Source organism: Ahaetulla prasina, chromosome 8, assembly GCF_028640845.1.
Source record: "Ahaetulla prasina isolate Xishuangbanna chromosome 8, ASM2864084v1, whole genome shotgun sequence".
Lineage (NCBI taxonomy): Eukaryota > Metazoa > Chordata > Lepidosauria > Squamata > Colubridae > Ahaetulla > Ahaetulla prasina.
In genome coordinates, this window is record NC_080546.1 from 59,390,980 (window position 1) to 59,418,557 (window position 27,578).

Consider the following 27,578-nt stretch of genomic DNA (forward strand, 5'->3'; position numbering starts at 1 on the left):
GTAACTTGAATATTTTTTAGATTCAGTGACCTTTTGTAAAAGATAGCCACTCCACCTCCTCTGCGGGTTTCGCGATCTGACCGAAAACATGATACTTTTTGTTTGAAATAATGGAGTCAGGGAGGGATGAGTTCAGCCATGTTTCGCAAACAAATATAATATCAAATGTACCAATGTTTAACAAGAGGATAAATTCAGGCAATTTATTTACAATGCTTCTTGCATTTATCAATTTGCATTTAAGATCTGCAGTGTTTGGTGTAGAAGAAGTAAGGGGCATGCGTACCTAGTTTTGAATGATAGTTGGTTGAGGGCTATGTACGACGGGTGGTTGGAGGTTGGATGTTTGTTCAACATTTGTTTGAACAATGGATGGTTGAGCATTGGATGGTTGGAGATTTTGCATAGGTGGTTGGAGGTTGGTTGGTTGAACATCGGTTGGTTGAACAAAGGTTGGTTGCACAGTGGATGGTTGGTGATTCTGTAAGACGGGTGTTTGGAGAGAAGCACACACTCTCTCCATGTGTGCTTCTGTGCTATAGTTGGTGATTGATTGCCTGACTTTGCCTAGTACATGTATGTATATATTCCTTGTAGATAAACCACTATTTGAAAGACAAGCCTCTGTTTACTGTATTTTGCTCCTGAGTTGCCTCAAAACAATCACACTTTGTACACTCTGACATCTTCCAACTCTGTTATTCTATTATTGTGTAATTCTACTTACTCTAATAACAATCCACAGCAAATTTAATTGAAGGACATATTTTAAAATATCTAAGGCCCACCAAATCAACCCACAGCAGTGACATTAACTTGGTTTACATATCTGTAAATTAATGAAAATTTATTTTATCCACAGATATTTGATCATTTTCAGAAACAGTCTCCAAAGCATTCCATATAATTTTTTAGTACAATAATGAAATGCTAACATGATTCAAATCTTAGGTGTTATGCTAATACATACCACAGTACTTGCAAAATGTGAAAACTAGCTATTCAGACAAGATCTCATGAGAGGTACCAGGTTTTTTTTCTCAACTAGAGGTGACTTTCATAGAAAATAGAATATCTTTTTTGACCCTCCAGGCATTCTAAATAATAGTTTTTTATATATCATAAAATATTAGTCTTTGCAGAGTTTAACGAACAACCCTAAATTAAATAAGTAAGACGTTAGATGATAAATAAGGCAGATTAATTAATTTTAGAGCATATGTATTTATTTGGTAAAAGAATATGTAACAGAAAATCAGCATCATTCAAAGGAAGAACTCAGTTCAGACTGTAAATTAGCCAAGACCATGATTTTCACAGTCACATTTTCAAAGAGATAAAATCCCATGTTGAGAAAGTATTTAATTAAAACATGGGTATTTTAAATAAAAAGAAGTTCAGAGCTTTGCAGTTAAGATTCCCTGAGTGCATAGAAGAAATTTGATTAAAAAGAAAAGCTAAACAAATCTTTCTCTATGTCTTTAAATTATAGCTATTTTATATATAGAAAAAGCAATAGTGTGAATAATTATACATTTAGTCTATAGCCTTCAATAAAAAGACCTTCATTCAGCAACATATTTAATGTACACACATATATACAGACACATATGAATACATGTATGCACTGCATTAGAAACCTTCATCTTTTGCTATACAATGTATCATCATTAAAATTCAATCATGTAGCTGGCCTGATTAATTTCTGGGTTAATTTTGTTATATTTAAATACTTCTTTCTCTCAAGACAGTCACTCCCTCAAGATCTGAGGAAATATTCTGCTTCCTTATTCAAATTAATTTTTTCTAAGAGTAAATTGCAATGTAAATTGCATGAGTGATTCTGAACTAGCAAGTCACACTTGTTTCAATTTAAATGACCATGCAAAGAGAGTATAATTCTATAAAGGGTGGTCTGCTGAAACTAACAAGATATGCTACTGACTACATGTGCTGATTGGGATAGAATTGCACCCAATCCCTTAAGTGCACCAAGGGTATTTCTTGTTAAAACTTTTATAATGATCTAATGATGATTCAACTAAGTGATGAGTTTATATTGTATGTTTAAGCTTCATTCACATATAAGAATCCTTCACTGAAACTGACATCCCTTATATGGAAGATTTTATCAGTGTATATTACCTGCATATATCAGTACATGTACAGAGTCCCTTTTCCTACTGGCTTCATCCCAAGGTGTCAGGAAAGCATTTTCCCTACAGGTAAGAAATGTGGGTAAAGTACATACCAGTTGTTGTGGTGAGCTGACACAACTCCATTATATTTCTATCACAACCTTTATTTATACTGGGAGATGAGAGATGGAAGAACCAAGTATAGACTTGTTTTTTTACATACTTTGAGATATTATTGCATTCCATTTCTGCAAACAATATGATTGATGAAAGAATATTGATAAGGTTAAATGAAAACTATTCAAATTCCAGCTCAAGAACAATATTCATTATATTTGGAATATTCTTTCCAGGCCTTTCCAATTAGGAATTCTGGAGCTGTAATCCTAAAAACATCTGAAAAATGCCAGTCTGGGAAAAAAGCCTTAGACCATGCTTATTTAATTAGACTTATCAGGAAGATGATTTTTCAATACACATAGCTATATAGTTGCATTTACTGTATTAATGTATAGCAAGAAGCTTATTCTGATACTATAGTAGAAAAATCTCTGCGCTGTGCTTTTAAAAGCACAAAACTATAGAAATTTACATAAAATCAAAATAACAAGTTGTATATGCTCAGACAATATAACAGCCAATTTAGGCATAAAATTATAGCTTTTCCATATATAAGGGACTGCGAACAGGACCAAATTTAAACAGTATATTTGTATCTCCACAAATATACTCTGATAATATTCCTGCAAATTATAAATATTAGATTAGACACAGGGGGCTCTCTCCAGCAAAATTGAGTACAACAGAAAATTCTTGCTAATGAATATAAATAGTAATTTGTGCTCTTGTGAAATAAAGCACAAACATGCTAAAGCTGCTTGCTCTGTGGTAAAATCACACAGGTGCATAATGTATTTCAAAATTTTGCACTCTAGATTTTTAGACTCACCGCAAGATGATTCTGATGAAGCTTCTTGGATAAGAAGCAAAAAGTCTTGTTCTTCCTCAAAGGAAAAAATATAGTCCAGTTGCCTTTTGAAAAAGCACCTTTGAGACAACCATGATCTGGTTGACTGAGAATCTCTAAAGATCACATATAAGTTGTGTATCTCAACTGATGATATAAATCAAGCTTCCTAAATCCAATATACTGCAAGTGTGCTATGAATCTCCCGTCAAATTCCCAAAGAAATATGGCAAAGCTTTTAACTTAGCTCCTAACCATATTTCTAACAAGCTTCCATCATATCTGATGATGTTATCAGTAATAATGAAAGTAGTTTTACCTGGATGAGAACATGACCAGGAAACAGAATACAAAACTTTCATCAACAATGTTCTTATAAAAGGACAGAGTAACAGAGTTGGAAGGGACCTTGGAAGTCTTCTAGTCCAATCCCCTGCTGAAGCAGGAGATCCTATATCCGTAATGGCGAACCTGTAGCACACGTGCCCAAAGTGGCACACGAAGCCATGTCGCCCAGCACACGCAGCCTTGCCTGTTTGTCTTCCGGGTTTATGGCACGCAATGATCAGCTGTCCTTCATGCACGCAGCAGTGCCGAAAACCAGTGTGAACATGCACACTGGCCAGCTGATTGTCAGGTGTGAATACACGCCAGAACCCAGAAGTTTGGTTTCTCTGGAGCGCGATCCCTTCACGCACGTGCACAGCAGTGCCGAAAACCAGCCTGCACATGCACACCACTAGCTGTTTGTCAGGCATGCATGCACACTAGAACATGAAAGTTCAGCTTTTTCAGAGTGCAGCCTCGACGAGCGTGCACACGACGTTTCTATGTGACCTTTTTGGCACTCAGTGCCAAAAAGGTTCGCCATCACTGTCCTATATCATTTCAAACTAAAATAGCTGTACAATCACTCTTTAAAAGCTTCCAGTGATAGAGCATTCACAATTTCTGAAGACAAGCTATTCCACTGATTTATTGTTCTGTCAGGAAATTTCTCCTTAGTTCTAGGTTGTTTCTCTCCTTGGTTAGTTTTCAACCATCGCTTCCCATTTTGCCTACTGGTGCTTTGGAGAATGCTTTGGTGCTTTCTTTCTTCTTTGTGGCAGCCCTTAAAATATTAGAACACTGCTATTATGTCACAACTAATCCTTATTTTCACTAGACTAGACATATACAATTCCTGCAACCATTCTTCATATGTTTTAGTTTCCAGCCTCCAAATCATCTTTACTGCTTTTCTCTGCACTCCAGAGTTTCTATCTTTTTTTATAATAAGGTGAATAAAACTGGATGCAATATTCTAAGTGTGGTCTCACCAAGGCCTTATAAAATGGTACTAACACTTCATGTGATCTTGATTCTATCCTTCTGTTAATGCAGTCTAGGACTTCATTGTGGGTTTTTTGGTGCCCACAGTACACTGCTGGCTCATATTTAAATAACTGTCTACTAGGATTCTAAGATTCCTTTAGCACAGTGGTCACCAACTGGTGGTCCGTGGACCACTGGTGGTCCATGAGAAAATTTGATGGTCTGCAGAAAAAATTATTTGAATTTTTTATATTGCACTACATATAGTGCAATATTTAGTGCAATATAGGGGGTCCTGAAACTATGGCTCCTGGGCCGGATACATGCAATGAACATTTGTGTTGCTGCAGAGAGTCTCCCCCTTCTGGGTCTTTTTGTGTGAGTCGAAGCGGGGGGGCAGAAATTCCAACTTGGGGTCTGCTTCAGCCTCCTGGTACAGGGCTTTGGGTGAAGGCTGGAGGGAAGTGCTGCTGGTGGTGAAAAGCCAGAGGGCCTTGTTCCAGTGAGATTGCATCATGGCCTGGAACTGGCTGACCATCACAGCCCACTGAACCTTCAGGTGCCAGTACCTAGTCTTGCACTCACGCAGGTCTTCCCTCTGCTTGAAAAGCCTATGCTCATAGTCATCAGTGAGGTACTTCTGCTGAGCCTCCTTCTTGGTCAGATCCAATTTGAACTGAGCTGTTTTGCCAACTCTTTCTCAGGGTGGCTTCTTAGCTCCAACAATTGCTTCCTGTTGGGGCCCTAAGGAGCCCTAGTGGGGAGGGGAGGAGTGGCTGGAAGGGTGGGTGAGTAGAGGCTGGCGAGGCACCCCTCGACGTGAGTGACATCCAGTTGGCCACACCCATCCAGTCACATGACCACCTAGCCATGCCCATCCAGCTGGTCATTACGCAGATCATATTTAAAATTACTAATTTAGTAGTCCTTGAAGTCCAAAAGGTACCTGCCCTGAGGCAAATTTCACTTAATCTATATCTGTACATTTGGTTTTTCTTGCATAAGTGTAGACCTTATTTTTCTCTACATTTAATTTCAATTTGTTAAACAGGGCCCAGTATTCAAGTCTGTCAAGATCCATTTGGATCTTGATCCTATCTTCTGGGGTGTGGTTACTTCTGCTAGCTTGGTATTCATCTGCAAATTTTATGAGTTTGCTTTTTATTCCCTCATTCTAAAGAGGCAGTAATTTAAGCATTCAGAAGATAACACTGGTCTATTTTTTTCTAAAGAAGTATTTTAAACAAGCATCTAGAGATACAGAGAAGGGATAATAAATATTAGCACTTTTTCCATAATACTTGAATTGTGGAGAAGCAAACAGGATATCTGAAAGGTCGATGACTTGCATATGAATTAATTCCAAACAGAAATGTAAAATCCAAAGGAGACATGTATACTTAGCATCTGCATAGGGTGGAATATTTTAAAGTAACTTTTTCATTGAGACAGCAACTTGTGTGGCAAAATATTTTTATCATATTAGTTGCAGTCTTGGGCCTCTCCTTTATACTTTATAGATATAAAGATTTTTATCCAACTGGGCAAGGGAGTTACGGTTCAACGTTTCTCTTCCAATCCGCTAGCGACTTGGACCCAACATCTTTGTCACCATTCCAGTCATTAATGTGTATTAAGAACTTGAAATCTACTTGATTGGAATTTTTATTTCATTGATGGAAAGCCATTGGATAGGTTAAGCCAATTTTCCTTCATTTCTTTTTCCTAAGCAGCAAAGCTTTTCTTCATTTTATATCCATTTAGCAGAAAAACTATGTTGGATCAAACATTTTCAGATAAGAGAGAAATCCCTTTGCACAGGAGCTGGGATTATCCAAACCAGAAATGTTGTGTTCAGTTTCTCTAATTATGGCTCTGATAGAAATTAAACTATCTGAAGAAAAAAAAATTCTCCTTGGAGAAAATTATCACTGATCCTTTTTTATTACAAATAATTCACTAAACAATCATTTTAAAATGTACATTTTAATTTACATTGTTTCTAATATAAGGAGTTTTTAAACCCAGTTTTTTCTAATGCATATAGTTCTTAATGTAAATCCCCTAAAATAATTTAAATATTCCACGTAGCTTTCCCTTTAATTGTTCCTTTTGCATGCATATTTATTTATTTATTTATTTATTTTATTAAATTTTTATACCGCCCTTCTCCCGAAGGACTCAGGGCGGTGTACAGCCAGAATAAAATACAGGATATATACAATTAAAACGAATTAAAATATAACAATTACTAAACGGCTGAGAATTAAAATGGATTTAAAATTTAAAATATTAATAAAACCCAATTTAAAATCAATCTATTTATGCCAGTCCCGCTTGAATAAATAAATATGTTTTTAGCTCATGACGGAAGGTCCGAAGATCAGGCACTTGACGTAGGCCAGGGGGGAGTTCATTCCAGAGCGTCGATGCTCCCACAGAGAAGGCCCTACTCCTGGGGGCCGCCAGCCAACATTGTTTGGCGGACGGCACCCTGACGAGACCCTCTCTGTGAGAGCGTATGGGTCGGTGGAAGGCATAGGGTAACAGCAGGCGGTCTCGTAAGTACCCGGGTCCTAAGCCATGGAGCGCTTTAAAGGTGGTAACCAGAATCTTGAAGCGCACCCGAAAGACTACAGGAAGCCAGTGCAGACTACGGAGCAGTGGTGTTACGTGGGAGCCACGAGCGGCTCCCATTACTACTCACGCAGCTGCATTCTGGACTAACTGCAGCCTCCGGGTGCACCTCAAGGGCAGCCCCATGTAGAGAGCATTGCAGTAATCCAGCCGAGACGTAACCAGAGCATGAGTGACTGTGCATAAGACATCCCGGTCAAGGAAGGGATGCAACTGGCGAACCAAGCAAACTTGGTAAAAGGCCCTCCTGGCGACAGCCGCCAGATGTTCATCAAAGGACAGCCGTCCATCCAGGAGGACACCCAAGTTGCGAACCACCTCCTTTGGGGCCACTAACTCGCCCCCAACAGTCAGCTGCGGATGCAGCTGACTGTACCGGGGTGCCGGCATCCACAGCCACTCCGTCTTGGAGGGATTGAGCTTGAGTCTGTTTCACCTCATCCAGACCCGTACAGCTTCCAGGCACCGGGGCATACACATATTAAAACCAAGCTTCATTTGTCAGATGCGTCTCTCACAAGCAGTGAATGTATTTAATCACACACACACACAAAAAGATACTACTCAGTTTTGTTCATGACATTGTGAACCCTCTGTCCCATATCTTGCAAATCCAACTCTATAGAAAACTGGTTGAGCTTTTTATACAGCCTCCTTCAGTCACAAGCATATTTTGGAATAGTTAGCACACAAAGTAGGCTACCTGAAATTACATTCTATTGTAACATTTTAAATATCTTTTGTATGCTACTGAAGAGCTTGATGGAATAAATATAATAAAAACTCATTAAAATGCACTGGAAGAATATTTTCAAGGTTACCCAGCTATTATTAAGAATGACTGCCAGGTTAACCAAAAGGAAGGGAAAAAACAAGGGAAAAAGGGGGTTCTTGCTAAAACATAAAAAGGTAACACTATTATGAAAAATCACCCAATGTTTTGTCAATGTCTAGGGAATATGCTAGGCAAAGATTTACTGGGGTACTTAAGATCTATATATGAAGGTTCTAATATAAAGAAAAAATAAAGGAAAACTAATGGTAAAAATGGACATCACCATTTTAAAACATGGACATCATTTAAAAACATTTTAAAACATGGACATCACCAGATGGTCAACACTGAAATCAGATTGACTATGTGCTCTGCAGCCAAAGATGGAGAAGCTCTATACAGTCAGTAAAAACAAGACCAGGAGCTGACTGTGGCTCAGATCATGAGCTTCTTCTTGCAAAATTTAGGCTTAAACTAAAGAAAGTAGGGAAAAGCACCAGGCCACTCAGGTATGAACTAAATCATATCCCTGATGAATATACAGTAGAGGTGACAAATAGATTTAAAGAATTAGATCTGATAGACAGAGTGCCTGATGAACTATGGACGGAGGTTCGCAACATTGTACAAGAGGTAGCAACTAAAACCATTCCAAAGAAAAAGAAATGCAAGAAAGCAAAATCTGAGGAAGCTCTGCAAATAGCTGAGGAAAGAATGGAAGCGAAAGGCAAGGGAGAAAGAGAAAGATACACCCAGTTGAATGCAGAATTCCAGAGAATAGCTAGAAGAGATAAGAATGCATTATTAAATGAACAGTGCAAAGAAATAGAAGAAAACAATAGAAGAGGGAGGACCAGAGATCTATTCAAGAAAATTGGAGATATGAAGGGAACATTTCATGCAAAGGTGGGCATGATAAAGGACCAAAATGGCAGGGACCTAACAGAGGCAGGAGAGATTAAGAAGAGGTGGCAAAATTACACAGAAGAACTATACAAGAATGAGCTTAACATCCCTGATAACCCCATGGGGTGGTCACTAATCTTGAGCCAGACATCCTAGAATGTGAAATCAAATGGGCCTTAGGAAATCTGAGCAACAACAAAGCTAGTGGAGGAGACAGTATTCCAGCTGAGCTATTCAAAATCTTAAAAGACGACGCAGTAAAAGTGCTACACCCAATTTGCCAGCAAATTTGGAAAACTCAACAATGGCCACAGGATTGGAAAAGGTCAGTTTACATTCCAATTCCAAAGAAAGGCAATGCCAAAGAATGTTCAAACTATCGCACCATTGCACTCATTTCACATGCTAGTAAGGTTATGCTTAAAATCCTACAAGCTAGGCTCCAGCAATATGTGGATCGAGAACTACCAGAAGTACAGGCAGGATTTCGTAGAGGCAGAGGAACTAGAGATCAAATTGCCAACATACGCTGGATCATGGAGAAAGCTAGGGAGTTCCAGAAAAACTTCTGCTTCATTGACTATGCTAAAGCCTTTGATTGTGTGGATCACAACAAATTGTGGCAAGTTCTTAAAGAGATGGGAGTACCAGACCATCTTATTTGTCTCTTGAGAAACCTGTATGCGGGTCAAGAAGCCACAGTGAGAACTGGACACGGAACCACTGATTGGTTCAAAATTGGGAAAGGAGTCCGGCAAGGCTGTATAATATCACCCTGCCTATTTAACTTATATGCAGAACACATCATGAGAAAGGCGGGGCTAGAAGAATCAAAAATTGGAATTAAGATTGCCGGAAGAAATATCAACAACCTCAGATATGCAGATGATACCACTCTAATGGCAGAAAGCGAAAAGGAACTAAAGAGTCTCTTGATGCGGGCGAAGGAGGAGAGTGCAAAAGTTGGCTTGAAACTCAACATTAAGAAAACTAAAATCATGGCATCCATCCCTTTCAATCCCTGGCAGATAGATGGTGAAGAAATGGAGGTAGTGACAGATTTTACTTTCCTGGGCTCCAAGATTACCACAGATGGGGACTGCAGCCAAGAAATTAAAAGATGCTTGCTCCTGGGGAGGAAAGCTATGGGAAATCTAGACAGCGTACTAAAAAGCAGAGACATCACCCTGCCAATCAAAGTGCGTATAGTCAAAGCTATGGTTTTCCCACTTGCAATGTATGGCTGTGAAGGTTGGACCATAAGAAAGGCTGAGCGCCAAAGAATCGAGGCCTTTGAACTCTTGTGCTGGAGAAGACTCCTGAGAGTCCCTTGGACCGCAAGGCAAACAAACAAGTCAGTTCTAGAGGAGATCAACCCTGACTGCTCTTTAGAAGGCCAGATCCTGAAGATGAAACTGAAATACTTTGGCCACCTAATGAGAAAGAAGGACTCACTGGAGAAGAGCCTAATGCTGGGAAAGATTGAGGTCAAAAGAAGAAGGGGACGACAGAGAACGAGGCTGGATGGAGTCACTGAAGCAGTATGCATGAATTTAAATGGACTCCAGAGGATGGTAGAGGACAGGAAGGCCTGGAGGAATGTTGTCCATGGGGTCGCAATGGGTCGGACACGACTTCGCAACTAACAACAACAATGGTAAAAAATATAAAAATATTCAAGAATAAATTGATAATGCTGTGAAATAAAGGTAATAACACATTCTTAGTTTGATATTTTAGAGTCTAACAAAAATTAGCAGTTACAGAGAAAGGAGAAAAATTTGATCAGTCCAAAATTTGATGAACAGGAGGGGCGAGAGAATCGACCCCTGTGGCACCCCACAAGTGAGGTGCCTCGGGGCCAACCTCTGCCCCCCTGCCAACACCGTCTGCGACCGATCGGAGAGATAGGAGGAGAACCACTGATAAACGGTGCCTCCCACTCCCAATCCCTCCAATCGGTGCAGCAGGATACCATGGTCGATGGTATCAAAAGCCGCTGAGAGGTCTAATAGGACCAGGGCAGAGGAATAATCTTCTCATTGTTCCTATCACCCATCTCCTCCCACTTATGACTGTATGACTGTAACCTTGTTGCTGGTATCCTTAAGATTTATATTGACTGTTTCCCTATGACTATCATTAAGTGTTGTACCTTATGATTCTTGACAAATGTGTCTTTTCTTTTATGTACTCCGAGAGCGTATGCACCAAGACAAATTCCTTGTCTGTCTAATCACACTTGGCCAATAAAGAATTCTGTTCTGTTCTGTTCTGTTCTATTCTATTCTATTCTATTTATAGTCTACAGGATGTATAGTCTACTGTATCATGTCACCAAGTAAGAAGAACTGCTACTTCAACATTCATTGGGTCTTAAACAAACACGCAAGAAAACAGTTGCATCTCACACCTACTCCCATTAAAGGCACTGTTATACTCTACAGAAATTTATTCATGAAGACCCCTAAAGCTAGTACATTGAATATGGAGGCAGAAAACTATCTCAGATCTTATAATAGGAGAACAACTGTTGTTTATCATCCCAAGTAGTGTCCTTTGCTTTAAAGCAAATCCTTTGCTTTAAGCAACATAAACAAGAGAGCATAAAATAAGATATTCTAAGTTATGATTCGACCGGAAGCGTCACGGCGAGACAGATGGGGGAAAGCAAGCTCCACCAAACTCTGTGAATTCCCAGGCCGACGAACCGCCATTTGAGGAGTCTTCGGACCAGAGCTGTCCTGTAGTGATGGTGAAGAAGGAGAGGTGCGTCGGATGACTGAGAGGAATCAGCAAGTTCCTCGGAGGTCAGAGGAAAATTCTTCAACTCAACAATGTGGGAGATGGCTATGGCAGCTATCACTAAGCTGGGGCAAACGGACCAAGTTTTTGAGCAGGAGCGGTGATTTGGATGAAATATCAAAGCCAGGTGAGTGAATACCAACTCACAAAGAAGCACTCTAAATTTGATATTTGCAAAAAAAAATTTGGCGGTGGAATAGCAGCTAAATTAAGAAGGACTGTAAACATAGCAAAATAAAAGAAATGGAAGCAGTACCCAAAGACCTGAGAGAACTTTGACTTTTAAAACTGAAGCAGAGACCCCTCAAACAAAAAAGAAGAAATAAGGGAGCCCTTAATTAAAGCTGGAAAATTTGGAGACTTTTAAAACTTGTTACAGACTACAAAAAGGAAAAAAGGAAAAAAACGGAGGATTTAAAACTACAAAGTGGTGGAATTTCTCTGATTTCCTTTTTCTTCTATGAATTGGAATTAAGTAAATTGGGATATGGATCTTAAATGGGACTAACTGGAAGAACTAAAAAGTTAAAGCAAAACAAGGTGAGGCTTTAAGTAAAGGAAACAAAATGGATACTTTTGCTAATTGTTGATTGAATTGTGGATTGGAAAGTGACACCCTCAGGCAGAAGAGAAAATTACTCTGAATAACATTTGCTGTGGAAAATTTCTTTACTGTAGCGATAACACTGGTGAGAACCGAAAGGGAGGGTTTTGTTAACAAACTGTTTGACTCTGATAAAAATAAGATCTACAACCCCCCCAAAAATAGCACAGGGAATAATTTTTTTATTATTATTTGAATTTATATCCTGCCTTCTCTGAAGACTCAGGGCGGCTTACATTGTGTTAAGCAATTGAAATGATGGAAGAGAGATGAAGCGCCGGAAAAGACGCCTAGAGAGTGCCTGGAGGTCCAGCCGCACCAAATCTGACCAAACACTAGTTAGGTCACATATTCAGACCTATCTAGTGGCGATAAGAACGGCGAAACATAATTATTTCTCCGCTCTTATCGCATCGGCAGATAATCGCCCAGCTACCCTGTTTAGGGTGACCCGCTCCCTGCTCTCGCAGGAAGCTCGGGAGGACCCCTTGCAGGTACGTGCTGAGGATTTTGTACAGTATCTGTCCGATAAAATCGCTCGGATCCGGGATGGACTGGACGCTGATTGGATAGATTCGGGTGAGATGGCGGGGACAAGTCTTGTGGATATTACCTGGGTTGAGTTTGATCCTGTGACTCCTGATGACATGGACAGGTTGCTGGGCAGGCTGAATCCCACCACATGTTTATTGGACCCGTGTCCCTCCTGGTTGGTACTGGCCACACAGGAGGTGACACGAGGCTGGCTCCTGGGAGTTACCAATGCTTCCTTGTTGGGGGGCTTTTTCCCCACCGCCTTGAAAGAGGCGGTGGTGAGGCCCCTCCTCAAGAAGCCTTCCCTGGACCCAGCTATATTGGCGAACTATCGTCCAGTCTCCAACCTTCGCTTTTTGGCGAAGGTTGTTGAGAGTGTGGTGGCATATCAGCTTCCCCAGCACCTGGAGGAGTCTGTCTTTCTAGATCCGTTCCAGTCCGGCTTCAGACCTGGATACAGCACTGAGACGGCTTTGGTCGCGTTGGTGGATGACCTCTGGAGGGCTCGGGATAGGGGATGTTCCTCTGTCCTGGTCCTGTTAGACCTCTCAGTGGCTTTTGATACCATCAACCATGGTATCTGTTGTGTCTCGTCCGATCTCACCTCAGCCAGGGTCTTCTTATCTGCTTCCGAACATGGAGGAATGTTCTAGTATGCCTCCCGGCCCCAGCCCTGGCTCCATGCCCAGACAGGCTGAAGAGGAAGAAATACCTCCAGCCCCCAGCTCTGGCTCCATGCCCAGGCAAACGGAGCAACTAGACCCCTCCCCCTCCTCCACAGCATGTGAGCCTGAGGGAGGTCAATTACCAACAGCTGCCGACTGGAGTGACCCTCGCGTCAGAAGACTTGATAGGCGGAGGCAACAGAAAGAAGGGAGGGGCAGGCCTGGATAAGTGCTGAGTCATGGAGCCACATCCCATGGCCTATATAAAGGATCTGCTTTCTGGCATTCTCTGAGTCAGGCAAAGTCTAAACATATCTTGCTGAAGTCACTTTCTGGTCTCCTGCCTGCCCTGAGGACTTTGCTAGGACTTTGGCAGAGCTGCAGAGGCACACCTGATTCAGATTTCCCTGACCCGGCCGTCAGCGGAGGAGTGGGACACGACAGTATCCTGCTGAGGCGGTTGGAGGGATTGGGAGTGGGGGGCACCATTTATCGGTGGTTCTCATCCTATCTCTCTGACCATTCGCAAATGGTGTTGGCAGGGGGGCAGAGATCGACTCCTAGGTACCTCACTTGTGGGGTGCCTCAGGGGTCGGTTCTCTCACCTCTCCTGTTCAACATCTACATGAAGCCACTGGGTGAGGTTATCCGTGGTTTCGGGGTGGATTATCATCTGTACACTGACGATACTCAGCTGTACATTTCCACCCCGAACCACCCCAACGAAGTGGTCGAGGTGATGGCCCGGTGTCTTGAAGTTGCGCAGGTCTGGATGGGGAGGAACAGGCTCCAACTCAACCCTACCAAGACAGAGTGGCTGTGGGTTCCGGCGTCCCAGTACAGTCAGCTTACACCTTCGCTGACTGTTGGGGGTGAAGTATTGGCCCACAGGGGAAGGGTGCGCAACTTGGGCGTTCTCCTGGACGATCGGCTGTCTTTAGAAAAACATCTGACGGCCGTCGCCAGGGGAGCATTTTATCAGGTTCGCCTGATCCACCAGTTGCGCTCCTTCCTTGACCGGGATACCTTGCGCACAGTCACTCACGCCCTCGTTACTTCTCGCCTGGACTATTGCAATGCTCTCTACATGGGGCTCCCCTTGAAGAGCACCAGAAGGCTCCAGCTAGTCCAGAATGCGGCTGCGCAAGTAATAGAGGGAGCACCACGTTGCTCCCATATAACACATATCCTGCGTGGCCTACACTGGCTGCCGGTAGCCTTCCGGGTGCAATTCAAGGTGTTAGTGACCACCTTTAAAGCGCTCCATGGCTTAGGACCGGGCTATTTACAAGACTGCCTACTGCCACCGCTGGCCTCCCAACGACCTGTGCGCTCCCACAGAGTGGGCCTGCTCAGGGTGCCATCGACCAGACAATGTCGGTTGGCGGCCCCCAGGGGGAGAGCCTTCTCTGTGGTAGCACCGGCCCTGTGGAACGAGTTACCTCCAGGGTTACGCCAACTCCCCAACCTCCGAACCTTCAAGCGGGAACTGAAGACCTTACTATTCAATCGTGCGGGACTTGCCTGAGTGCATTTTAATTATAATTTTAAATTTTAAGGGTTTTAATGTCGGTCTATGACCGTTTTAGTTAAATTAGGCCTATTTAATATTTTGTTTTAAATTTGTTTTAAATTTGTTATTTATATTATGTATTTTTTGTGTTTTTAAAAAAGGCTGTAAACCGCCCTGAGTCCTTCGGGAGAAGGGCGGTATAGAAATTACACTATAAATAAATAAATAAATATGACTTTTAAGCAAGAAATAAAAGAAATAATTACAAGACCTTATGGAAAGCAGGAACCAGAAGAAATAAGAGCTGTACGAGAACTGACAGCAAACAAAAAATCCATGAAGCAAGAGAAGGAGTTGGAAGATGATGAAAAGAATAGGGAGGATGAATTATTAAATGATTGTGAAATTTTAAAACAGTTTAAGGGGAGAGATGAAGGGATCTCCAGAAAAGGGGAAAATAAAAAGGAAAATAGCACAAAGAAGTTGAGGAAAGTAAATGGAAAAATACTAAAAACAAGAAGGGGAAAAAATAATGAGGGAATGAAGAGATAAGGAAAGAAAGAAAGGAAGGGAAAAAACACTAAATCAAAGGATTACATAGGGACTAATAGATAAAAACAAAAAATGGGGGAAGGAAAGAAAAAGAGAATGGATAGAAAAATAGAACAAGCAAAGAGAGCATGGAATTTTTAAAAGAAAAGAAAAGAAGAGAATTGAAATAAATTAAGGGTTAAAATATTAATGAAATGGGAATATAAAAATATTAGACTTTTTGAAATGATGAAAATGTTTGAAGGTTATTATGTTTTTATTAAGAATAATGCAGAAGCTAATTTGGAAAAAAATAAGAGTTTTGCTTGTTTTTTATTTTCTTTATAGGATTATGGATAACAATTTAAAAACTGTCATTGAAATGTAAAGATATGATTGATGTTGAAGTTATGCAGAAGATTGAAAAGAAAGAATTTAGTAAATGGGAATATAAGGGTTTAACATGAATGGGAAAAAAAGGGGGGGAGAGAAGGATAAATTTGATTAAAGATTAAAATGGGGGATGGAGGGTTAGATTAGATTTTTAAGAGAAATGCAAATAGGGAAATAAAAAAAAGGGAAGGAAAATATATTGATAAAAGCTTATAAGAAGTGTTGTAAAAAACCAAACTGGGTGTAAAACATGTACCTGGCTGATATTTTGTTCAGAAAAGATATATTGTATGTTGTTATTTGTGTGTAAAAAATTAAAAAAATCTTCTAACTTATATATGTGAGAGCAGGAAGTGGTGTCCTGCTAGATCATGGGTGTCAACTCGATCGTATCATGTGATGTCACGTGATGTATCGTGACATTTTTTTCCCTTTGTGGAGCTGGGGTGGGCGTGGCCTGTGTGTGACACATCCGCCCCATGGGCTGCCAGTTTAACACCCCTGTGCTAGAAGTTTAAGAACCAGCTCACCCAAATCTATTGATGCCACTGTGCTGCAGTGTGAGCTGTGGAACAGCTGACTTGTGCAAAAGGTGTTGAAACTTTGTGCACTTCTGTTGTTAACTGATTCCCAAAAATTCAGAAAATTTTCTCACAAGCCAGTGCAAGTAACCTCCAATACATCTTTGAAGTTAGATCATCTCACTCACTTTTCCCAAACCATGAATTGAAGAAGCTTCTTGGATGAGAAGTGAAATGTCTTCAAGCAAAACAAAAAAGTAAAGTTGCCTTTTGCAAAAGCATCTTTATACTTCCGTTATAGGACCAATATATTTATAATGTGATTCAATTGCCATGATGTCCAATACACTGCAATTAGAAAAGTTTGTCTAATAACTCCAAATGTCATTTTTTCTGGTTAAGGCATAAATCACATAAAGACAGCTCAATTGGATTGGATATCATATTTTCCATCGTGGCTAACTAACTCTTACAGGAACCCACTCGCTCATATGAACATAGCTGTATTCACCCAGATTTTGCTCCCTTCCTTCTAAGCAATAATACTAAAAAGTATTTTTTCAGTGCTGTTTTGTTTGTATTGTTTGAAGACTTGTGAAAAGCAGGTTCAGATTGTTTGAAAAGAGGTGTGAGTTGTGGAAAGGAAATGTTTCAAAGGCTCCACCTTAAGGGCTTGCTAGAAGTCTGCCTGGGAATTTACTTTTTTATTTTCAAGATTATTTTTTTTACCCATAGTAATATTAAAAATGGATTTCTGAAATCTGTGTATCTCTTGCTTCCTCAGTTTGTCAACTATGTGAGGTTTGGCTACATATTATCTCTGGACCCAAGATTTCTATTTACTTAAATTCAGTTAATAAACATTGATAATCTTGCATCTACAAAATAGTTTAAGCCATCATATTCCTTTGCCAGAAAATTCTATAATTCTATAAACAATATTTTATTTCCTTGGATCTTCTTCAGATTAATTTCATTGGATAGCAAGAAGACATGTATTTACCAATATGCTTCATTATTTCTTCTGTTACTTCAATATTTTTAAATAACAAGATTCAAAGGCTTGTCCTGAAAATCTGCCTGGATTCATTTGGTGGTGGTGGTGGTTTTCTTTGTATTTTCCTTCCCTTACCACATGTTGATCTATTTACAGTTTTCACATGCAGCAGAAACATAAGTTTATAGCAAATCTACTGTGGTACTGGACTACATTAACAATTCCCAAAAAACTTTAGCTACCAGCCCTTTTCCCCTAAAGAATATATATTGATTTATATTTTAACTAAGTTACCCATTGAAACATTAAATTTCATTAACATCTAATTAATTATTCCCAATTCTACCTCATAAGAACAAATTTTATGTTTATTTTATTTATTTCATTCAAATCCGTGGCTGCCCAAATGCTCAATGACTCCAGGAGCTTACAAACAAAAGAAATTACAATACCTAACTAAAAAGAGACCAGCCAAGCAGAACCAACAACCAATTTTAAAATAGACCACACTAAACTAAATTAAACTAAAAGGAGTTCCACAACTGCTCTGTTTTAAGGGCTGGGAGAATAACCAAGTTTTAATTAATTTCCAGAATGTCATGAGAAAAGGAGCCATATAAATCTTTAGGAGCACATCTTGGATCTCACAAGATATCGCTGTTTGATGAATAAGACTCAAGAGTACACCATGCCCAGAAGGACTTTAAAGGTGATAACTATCTTCTAGAAGCCAACAAGTAACCATGGCAATGGGATCATGGGACAATAACACACCCCTGCCTGTACTACTGTATACTGTACCAACTGCAACTAATTTTTGTTGTGCATAGTGTAACACTTCCAATTTTATTTAAACTGATCCTCTGTTTCAAATATATTGAATCACAAAAACCCCAGTGTGGAAAACCAGCATTGATCTTTGTTTGCATTTTCATGCAAACTTTCATAAATAAGTTTTGTATTAATTTTTGCCAGTTTCCCTTGGTATATTATGTTTTTACTGCCAGCCGATTTTAATTCTTACTTGATCCAATTTATGCATTTTAATGTCCTCTTCTTTGAGAACAGCATGACAACAGTATAGCTGTCTTCTAATTTTTGTATTGGTAGCCAAAATTAATTTAGTTCCCATCTAAATATTAACTCCTGTTCAAGTCCTGAAACATCATTTAGTAAAGTTGTATGGTATTGTTTTATTTTATTTGCAATCCTAGATAGAAAATGTTTTGACTGAATGTTCTGAATATTTGTGGTCACATGCAAACTTATCTATCTCCCGTCATACTATATAATTTCCTGAGCTATTAGTCCAGCGTCAACATTTGTGTAACCAACGTTTCCTTCTTTCTACCATGTTTCCCCGAAAATAGGACATGTTCTGAAAATAAGGCCAAGCCTGATTTTTGGGTGTAAATATATACCCTCCCCCAAAAATAAGCCCTAGTGACAGGGTGGGCATGGCCAGCACAGGAGGCAGCCCTTTCTTTCCCCGGTCACCTCAGGGCTTCTTGGCCCCTTAATCCAATCACCTGAGCTGCTCAGGCCACCATTCACAGCTGATTCGTGGTGCCACTCCGGCCAGCGCCTCCAGCAAGCATGGGCACTTTTGCCACGGATTGCGGCCACTTCTGCAACAGGAGGCCAAGTGATGCGCCCCATGTGCCTAGCACCAGCCTTCCAAAAGGTACTGCAGCAGCAGCTATCCACAATTTTTTTACCCTTATTTCATCTCAACTGTACTGGGCCATGTGGGTTGGGATGAAATAAGGGTTAAAAAATTGTGGATAGCTCCTGCTACCTTTCGGAAGGTTGGTGCGAGGCGTGAGTCTCCTAATGCAGAAGTGGCTGTGCCTGAGGAGCGCTTTTGGGAGAGAAGGGAAAGGGAAAGCGATCACTTGCAAATTCCCACCCTGCTCCTGCCTCTTGGCAGCCCCAGACACCCAAAGCCCGCACCCGCCCGGCTCCCTTTTCCACAGTGCCTGTCTCTTTATCGAGAACAGTGGCAGGTGGGATGTAGGAGAAGCGAGACGCATGGAGCAAGACAGGGCTCACTCCTCTTGCCATCTCATTTCCCCCTCTCGCAGGATATGGCAGGGCTTCCTGCCCCTGCCCAAATTGGATGCAATTTGGGGGTGTCAGGTGGTGAGGGGTGGGGCCGGGTAAACACAGGATGTGCCTTACCTGCCTTGTAACTTTGTCGTGTGTCTCACCGTTTGCAGGCAAACACGTAGAGTAAAAAAAACCTCACGAATTCAATCAAACTTCTCAAACTTGTGAAAAGCTTGGTTTTACCCTACAAGGTGTTTGCCTGCAGACAAAAGTGAGACACACGACAGAGCTGCAAGGCAGGTAAGACGCGCGTCTCTCATCTCCCTGGTCCCTGGCGAGGGGGGGGAGAAGAGATGGCAAGAGGAGCCCCATCGCACTCCATACGTTTCACTTCTTCCTCACCCTACCTGCCACCCCCCTCGTCAAAGAGACCACAGGGAACAGTAGCAGCCAGGCTGCTGTTACGATACCATTGGGGTGCGTGGAGCCGTCTTACCTGCTTTCCAGCTCTATCATGTGTCTCGCCATTGTCTGCAGGCAAACACATTGTAGGGTAAAAAAAAAAACCTTGTGAGTTCAATCAAATTTCTCAAACTCGCAAGAAGTTTGGTTTTACCCTACAACGTGTTTGCCTGCAGACAATGGCGAGACACGCAACAGAGCTGCAAGGCAGGTAAGATGTGCGTCTTGCGTCTCCTTGGTCCCTGGCGATGGAGGGAGAAGAGACGGCAAGAGGAGCGAGCCCCGTCTCACTCCACGCATCTTGCTTCTCCCATGCCCACATGCCACCCTCCTTGATAAAGAGCTAGTGCTGTGGAAAAGGGAGCTGGGCAGTCACAGGCTTTGGGTGTCTGGGGCTGCCGGGGATTGCCTGGCGGAGAGGCGAAGCAGGCGAGGGGGATGGATGGATGGATGGCGGGCGAGTACCAAGAACACGGGGATATTCCCACCTTTGGTTGCCCCAGTGAACAGCTGACAAGTGGGGCTGTGTTGCACTGCCACAACAGCATATCATAGCAGCAGCCATGAAGTGGCCACGCTCCACCACCAAAATAATAATAAGACCAAGCCCTTATTTTGGGGTTCAAATAAATATAAGACAGGGTCTTATTTTCAGGAAAACACAGTATAGTTTTTTTACTACTTGTAAATTACTTCCATCGTATTCCATCTACATTCTGTTGACATTCCCAAGAACTTCAAACGTTAGTGTGGCAAGGCTTCCCTTTGCAGAAGCCATGCTGATACGGCTTTAACATGGTTTCTATTATTTTCTAACTTTTCACTAAATCATTCAAGACAGATGTCACAATAATGGCCCTATGATTTTCTGACTCTCCCCTGACTGTTGAGTCAGGAAAACATTGAGCAAGGCTGAAAGAAAGTTATAATAGCTATTTTCCAATCTTCTAGTAAAGAGTCTGACTTTAGAGATAAGATGCAGAGATGATTACAAAACAAATGAAACTCTGAAATTGTTTCCCAATTAATTTCACAAATGCTGGGTACATGTCACTAGGATATGATCACTTTTATTTTTAATGCATCACTTAAATCTATACAATTACATCATACTATTACAAAGTGTTAATTCTTCAAATGCTTCCGAAGCAATTTTGGGGCAGGTTGTGACATTTCCACAAAGATGGAAATAAATCAAAAGAATTTGTTCAGTTACCAGCCAGTCCCATTACTTTCCTTGAATAACCTTTCTATGTGTTAATTGTCTGGTTCACCCCCTCCACTCTACCCTAGCCATTTTGCTGTTTCTGATTAATTTAAAAATCAATCTCTCCTTGATTTTAACATTATCTGATTTACATAGTCTAGTATCAGTTCACACATGCATTTCATACAACAAATAATTTCAATATATAACAGATAAATAAAAATCTCAACAGCCTGCAATCATAGGTCTATTCAAAAGAGAGCCCTGCAGAAATTATCTGTTCACACTTCAGCCTAAATCTTCTTTGCTGCATACATATGCCTGTTTAGAAGATCTACAGTGTTCAATATGTCCTACTTTTAAGCAATCAAGTAGAGGATTGCAGCATTCATATGCACATTTTGTTCTGTGATAAAGTTGGAAGGCATTCCAAATGAAAAATATTCTTAAAATTTTAGTCAGCATGTCAGAAATTTACAGAAATTACAATGTCTGAATGTTATTGTGAGCTATAATACAGTATATGTCAAGTTTGATCTCTAGAACAGTCATATCGGTGTTGATATGCCGACTAAATCTATCTGATTTCAATTTTGTTAATTATAAACCATATATAATTTAGACAACAGCTAACATATTACCAGTCCTTTCACATGCAATTTTACACTGCAATCATATACACATTTTCTCAAATCAGTATATTGAAATATACCGATTTCAATCAGACTTACTTCTGATTGAAATCTGATTAAATAACCAGGTAAAATGGTTGTAGGATTACATATTTCAGTAGAAACCCACTATGTGCTTGATTCAGTATCTTATAGCATGCTCTTAACTAAAATTGCAAAGCAAATTGCAAATTCTACAATGCAGTCTTAGGAGAAAAAAAACTTTTTATAGATCTGAGTTTCAAAATAGGCCTATTTAAGTGCATTTAATGTTTAAATCAGATATCACTCAACTAAAATGATAACAGTTCAGGAAATGTTGGCACCATAATCTGATAGACATTTTCCTGAAATTAAAATTTAAATAAATTATGTTATGTAAATACCTAGCGTCTTAGAATCCAAATCCCATAACTTGTACTCCTACAAAGTAGGTCACAGGAAACTAGTAATTTGTCACAGAAAATATATATCTTACAGATAGAAATGTGCATTGCTACATCTTATTTGATTCCCGCTTGCTACAATAAATATCTATCTGCACAACTGAAGCAGAGTTCTCTGAGCATATACTTTGTGCCATGTTATTATTTTATTATTTTTTTCTTGCTTTAATATCAAATGAATAAACGAATGAATAAATGAATAATAAATGAATAAATGTTATTTAGATAATGCATGTTCTAGAAATCTCATTAGCCCTGATTTCTCCATGTATATTGCTGCAATTTATTCATGGAAACTTCAAAACATCAACAGGACAGAATAACAGAGCTGGAAAGATCTTTTAGCCCAACACCTGCTCAGGCAGGAATCCCTATACTTGGCCTGACTACAACTCCAATCAACTGAAATGATGGTACTTGGCATCCCCAATACAACGTCCCTCATTTTCATTCATGACCCTTTTTTTAAAAAAATGCTGTGTTTATTGGTCAGACATTTGTTTTTTTAGGAAGCAGAGTTATGATGGGACGTATTTTTACGGTTGTGATAGAACTTCTTTTATGATTAGACTTATTCAGAGTTCTGGTATAAATATTTCTTCTGGTCAGGGTTAGACTTTCCAATGCAATTCTATAAACTGCAGCAGAACGTACTGCATAGGATTGGGCTGACAGTTGATTAGAAATTAAAAATATGTAATGTTTAGAAGACATTCAGAATTTTAGTTCATATTCTTAGACTGTCCTAAACCAATATTCCTAAATCCTGTCCAGCTTTCTCTAATGGGTAGTGGAGACAGGATTTGTAAGCCAGCACACCTGAAGGGCAACAACTGTCAGAAAGGCCACCAATTAAAAATCAGTTTATAAGTTATTACTGTATTACTATATATTCTTATGTAATGAACCAGACTTCTGTATTCACACACACACACACATTTTATCATATTTACTAGGAAATTAGCACTTCTCAGCAAGAATTATTTTCAAGCAAACATCCTATGTTTGCTGTAAAATACTTATAAATCTTGAATGTAATCTTAAAAAACACCTCGTAAAAAGACTACTTATAAAAGTAAAGCTTTTTACATAGTACTATGTTTCAAAACACTTTAAAATTAAACTTATTACCGGCAGATATATGTATTCAGTCAATGTTGGCAGTATGGTACCAATCACCAATCTGATATGCAGAAGTGTACCTCTTATTGACCAAAATAATCTATGATCATGTAATATGTGGAAGAATAGTACACTTGAGTGATAGTCCTTGAAATTAAATATATTAATATAACGATGTATATGGTGCTAGCGTCTTGTTTTGATATAAGATATAATTATATTTTATCATCTCTGTGCTTAAAGTTGTTTTAAAATCTAAATAGAACATTCTGCAGTTAATATTGCTCTGGCATTACAATAACACCTTTTTACCTATTAGAAACAATTTAAACTTTTGCATAAAATAAGGCACTTACTTTAACGCAAGTCTTATTTTGGTTTACATGTCAAAGCTATGCTTCATAAACTGAAAATTATGACAAAAATTAATCTCAGATAACAAAGAGAAGTTTATGAGGCAGGGGATGTTTTGCAATGAAATGAACAACCAACTTGTAAGTTGACTTATTTCTCTGGAACAGTTCAAGAAGACAGAAAGGAATCCTAATATATTTTATTCAATAACAAAACTAGTAAGGATCATTATTGCACTTCAATAAACTGATATTATTGATCAACGAATAATTATATTATATAATTATATTTATATTGTAGTATCAGCTTTAAGCTGCGTTCTACAAGCTTCAATAGATTTCTAGACATACAAATACAGCCAAGTATACATATATTCACTTTATAAACTTTTGAGTTCCACCTGAAACAATATGTTATGATTTATGAAAAACAGAATTAATATGCTCATGATTCAGATATTATACTTAGGCAGGAGTTCTACAATCTTGTTTTCTATCTCATCCCATCTTTATTCTTCTAGTTCATTATAATCAATAGTGAAGCTAATTTAAAATCCTCTGCCTCACAGGCTCCCTAGAGTGGATTCAGTATTCCCACAACAAAAGATTCAAATTTAAAGGATGCATCATTGCTAAGAGCCATCCCAGCTTTTTATAGCAGCTAAACAGACGCTTTCACTCCCCACTTAACACACAAACAATTTGCTTTGCTGTCGGCCACTTTTGATCGTATTTGTTTCACTTACCTGCTGCTCTCCCAGCACTGTGGATTTCATAAAATGTTTTTCCCTATAAAGAGACCAGAGTCCAATATTTGGCAGGAATATTAGAGTCACCAGGAATAGCAGTGTCATTTGCAGAAATCTTTTCTGTTTTCTCTTCATGGCAAAAAATAGGAAGCAAAGAATAAGCAAGATAAATGAATATTCTCCTTTCCTTTTGTAATTGCAGTGTTTTCTTCCCCTTTTTCCTCACACAAATTCACCCCCAAATCCTGAACTGAAACTTCAATTCCACTATCAGTTCAATTTCCACTTCATAGGGGCAGCAATTGGTAACCTATGGATCCAAGGCAAAAAACAGAATTACATCAGCTAATCTCTGGAACATCACTGAGCTTCAGCCCACTCCATCATTCAAGGAAGACCCAAAAATCCATGGATCAGTTCCATTTCCCCTCCTCCATTCACATAAACCATCAGAGGAAAAGGATGGACTGAGCACACCAGCCAAATGATTGCTAGGGAGTACAACAATCCTGACTGCTGCTGGTGACCAGAAGTTACAGAGGGCAATTGGGGGAAAAGTTGAGGGCAATGTGACCAATTCCTCAGAGAAAAGCAGCAGAATTTGGGGGCAGTGGGAATAAACAAGGAACACTTGGCAAGGTTTCCTATGTCAGATCAATGATATCCTGCTCCTTCCTTCACCCAAAACTGAGAAGGGGCATTTGGACCAGGGAGTCCAAGCTTCTACCCTTTATGGAAGTAGATCTCAGGTCTCATGGTAGGTATACCTGGGACCTTGTAGCCTCCAATTTGAAAAAGGTCTTCAAACTCTCTCACTCCCATGCACACATTCAGCTTTATGCCTCTTGTTCATCTACTGCTTCCCCAGCACATCGGCAATCTCTTTAGCAAGAGGAAAAAGCTCCGTGGCGCTAAATTTGGCAAGACATGTAATTTTCACCAACACACACATATACACGCATCAGTCAATCTTGGTCTGACATTTATAGTAGTCTTCTAATTTATGGCTTGGCAGGTCTACTTTTACAGAGAGCTGCCGCTTCAGGTGTGCGGGGGGGGGGGCCGCGGGGAAAGAAGAGCATCCAAATAACAACATAAAATTCACTCTACGTCTATCGCCACCACATTACCATTCTTCAGAAACAAACAATCCGAGAGGCGAGGGGTTCACAATACATCAGCCTCAAGAACCTTTCCTTGCTTCCAGCAGAACCAAAGATATTAAAAAGTGGGCAGGTAAAACACGCTCGCGTAAGCATTGTCACGTGCGATCCTCTTCTCTCCTCTCCCCTCCCTTCCCCACACACAGTCCCGACCGTCCGTCCATCCATCCATCCGCCCATAGCTCCTTTCCCTTCCTTGATCTGCTTATTGCCAGCCTCAGTTAGTGCAGTGGGTGGTTTTCTAGAGTCACTCCTTATAGAGATAAATCAGCAATGTTGTAGCTCTAGATCGCTTCAAAGAGGGCTGGATGACTCTCTAGAAGATGTTATAAGTCGCTGTGGGAATCCTGCCTTTTGAAAACTGGCTATTGGCTAGCACGTGCCACAAGGACGTCTAATTAGAAATCAGGCCGGGAGAGGAAGGTTGAAGGTGGGAGAGTCGCCGTGTCCCAGGCCCTTTTTCTCGTCGCGCAGAGATTTTCCTGGAGAATCTGCGTCCCTAGCCACCTCACCTGATCCCCCAGTCCAGAGCTCCAGACTCCAGAGCAGGAACGAACGGGAAGAAGCAGCGATTTGCTCCTGGGTTTTCTTTCCTCTCCCGATTCCTTCATGATCAGTGGATCAACAGCCACGCAGCAGCAGCAGCAGCAGCAGCAGCAAGCGCGCGTCTTCGACAAATCGCTCTAGAAGTAGGCGGGGAAGCTTTGGAAAAAAGCAAAGGAAAAGAGAGGCTCAGTCTCTTGTCTTTTCGGAGCGGCTCATACTCCCAGTAACAGCGGTGGGAATCCAACACGGAATTTGCAAGCGGCGGCAACGCCCTAAGCTGTTCCCGCAGCCATTGAGTGCCTGCAGGTGCCTAGGGATTCCAAGAGCCAGATATTAAAGAGAGGCGCTTGCTGGGCCTGAGTGCGTCAGGTTGTCGGGCGTCCTATCTCCATATTGTCAGTGGGAATGAGAAGAAGAAACTAACGAGGGAAAAAGGCATTAAAAGGAGATGGCGAGGCAGCCTCCTAGCGCTGCTTAGTGTCAGAATAACAGGAAAGTTTGCCTGTAAAAAAGAATGACGAACCAGCTTAAAGCGAAGTGTCTTGCACATGCAGTTAAGGCAGGCACTAGTTCTGCCTTGCAAGGTACTAGTCAGCAGTAATGTTGGTGGATTGTTCCGTATCAGACACCAGATGGCAGTTTGCAGCTCTTTCCGAGAAATGGGGGGGAAAATTAATTGCTGCTTGTAAGGCTTAGAAAAGTCCATAACAATTCCAGCGTCAATTGTGTTTGGCAGAAGACCTTTTGTAGGGCAGAAAACAGACCAAGTGAAACCAATCATTGGGGCTGATAAACTACAGAATGTTTTGAAATCACTTTCATTCTTGTACCCAAGCAGTGAAAGGAAAACTCTGCTGGTCTTCCTAGCACATTTGTTCTAACTATTGCTGCTGCTGTAGTTTCATTATAATCTTCAGAAATAGAAATATTTGAAGAATCAAAGTAACTTTATCTTCATGTGGTCCTCCGCACTTTTCTGTGAATAACACTACAAACAATGAACTATGTGTGACAGGACAGTATTTAATACTATATAGTAACGAAAGACATCGCTGCTATGAATATGAATATCCTGTTAAAATGCCACTGCTGTACTGTATGTCATAACCATCTCTACAATGCTATAATATCATGGAGCTTTTAGTGAAGGCTACTGCCTGTTACCACAGTGAAACAGAACACAGCATTCCAAGACTGGGAAGATATAGAAGAAAGTATTAGAAATACTTAATTGTTAGAAATAAAATGAACATGACATGAGTTATGGCATAATAGTCAAAGTTAATATTGAGATGTGGGATTGGAAGATAATAAATTTACAGATTTGGAAGGGTCTTCCAATCCAACCACCTACTCAAGTAGGAGACTCCATACCATTTCAGACAAATGGCTGTCCAATCTCTTCTTGAAAATCTCCAGTGATGGAGCACCCACAACTTCTGAAGCAAAGCTATTTTACTGGTTAATTGTTCTGTCAGGAAATTTCGCCTTATTTGTAGGTTGGCTCTCT

At 40.3% G+C, this 27,578-nt stretch overlaps 1 protein-coding gene across 1 annotated transcript in view; it reads right to left on the bottom strand.

The window, feature by feature from the left end:
* The window catches only part of GALNTL6 (polypeptide N-acetylgalactosaminyltransferase like 6), a 962,275-nt gene that overhangs the window by 789,399 nt on the left and 145,298 nt on the right, over positions 1–27,578 (bottom strand). The window contains exons 3-4 of the mRNA XM_058192360.1: positions 26,035–26,224; positions 24,357–24,669 (exon numbers count right to left, since the gene is read on the bottom strand). Coding sequence (XP_058048343.1) covers positions 24,357–24,494 — 138 coding nt within the window. The 5' untranslated portion in view covers positions 24,495–24,669; positions 26,035–26,224. The remainder of the gene's footprint in view (positions 1–24,356; positions 24,670–26,034; positions 26,225–27,578) is intronic.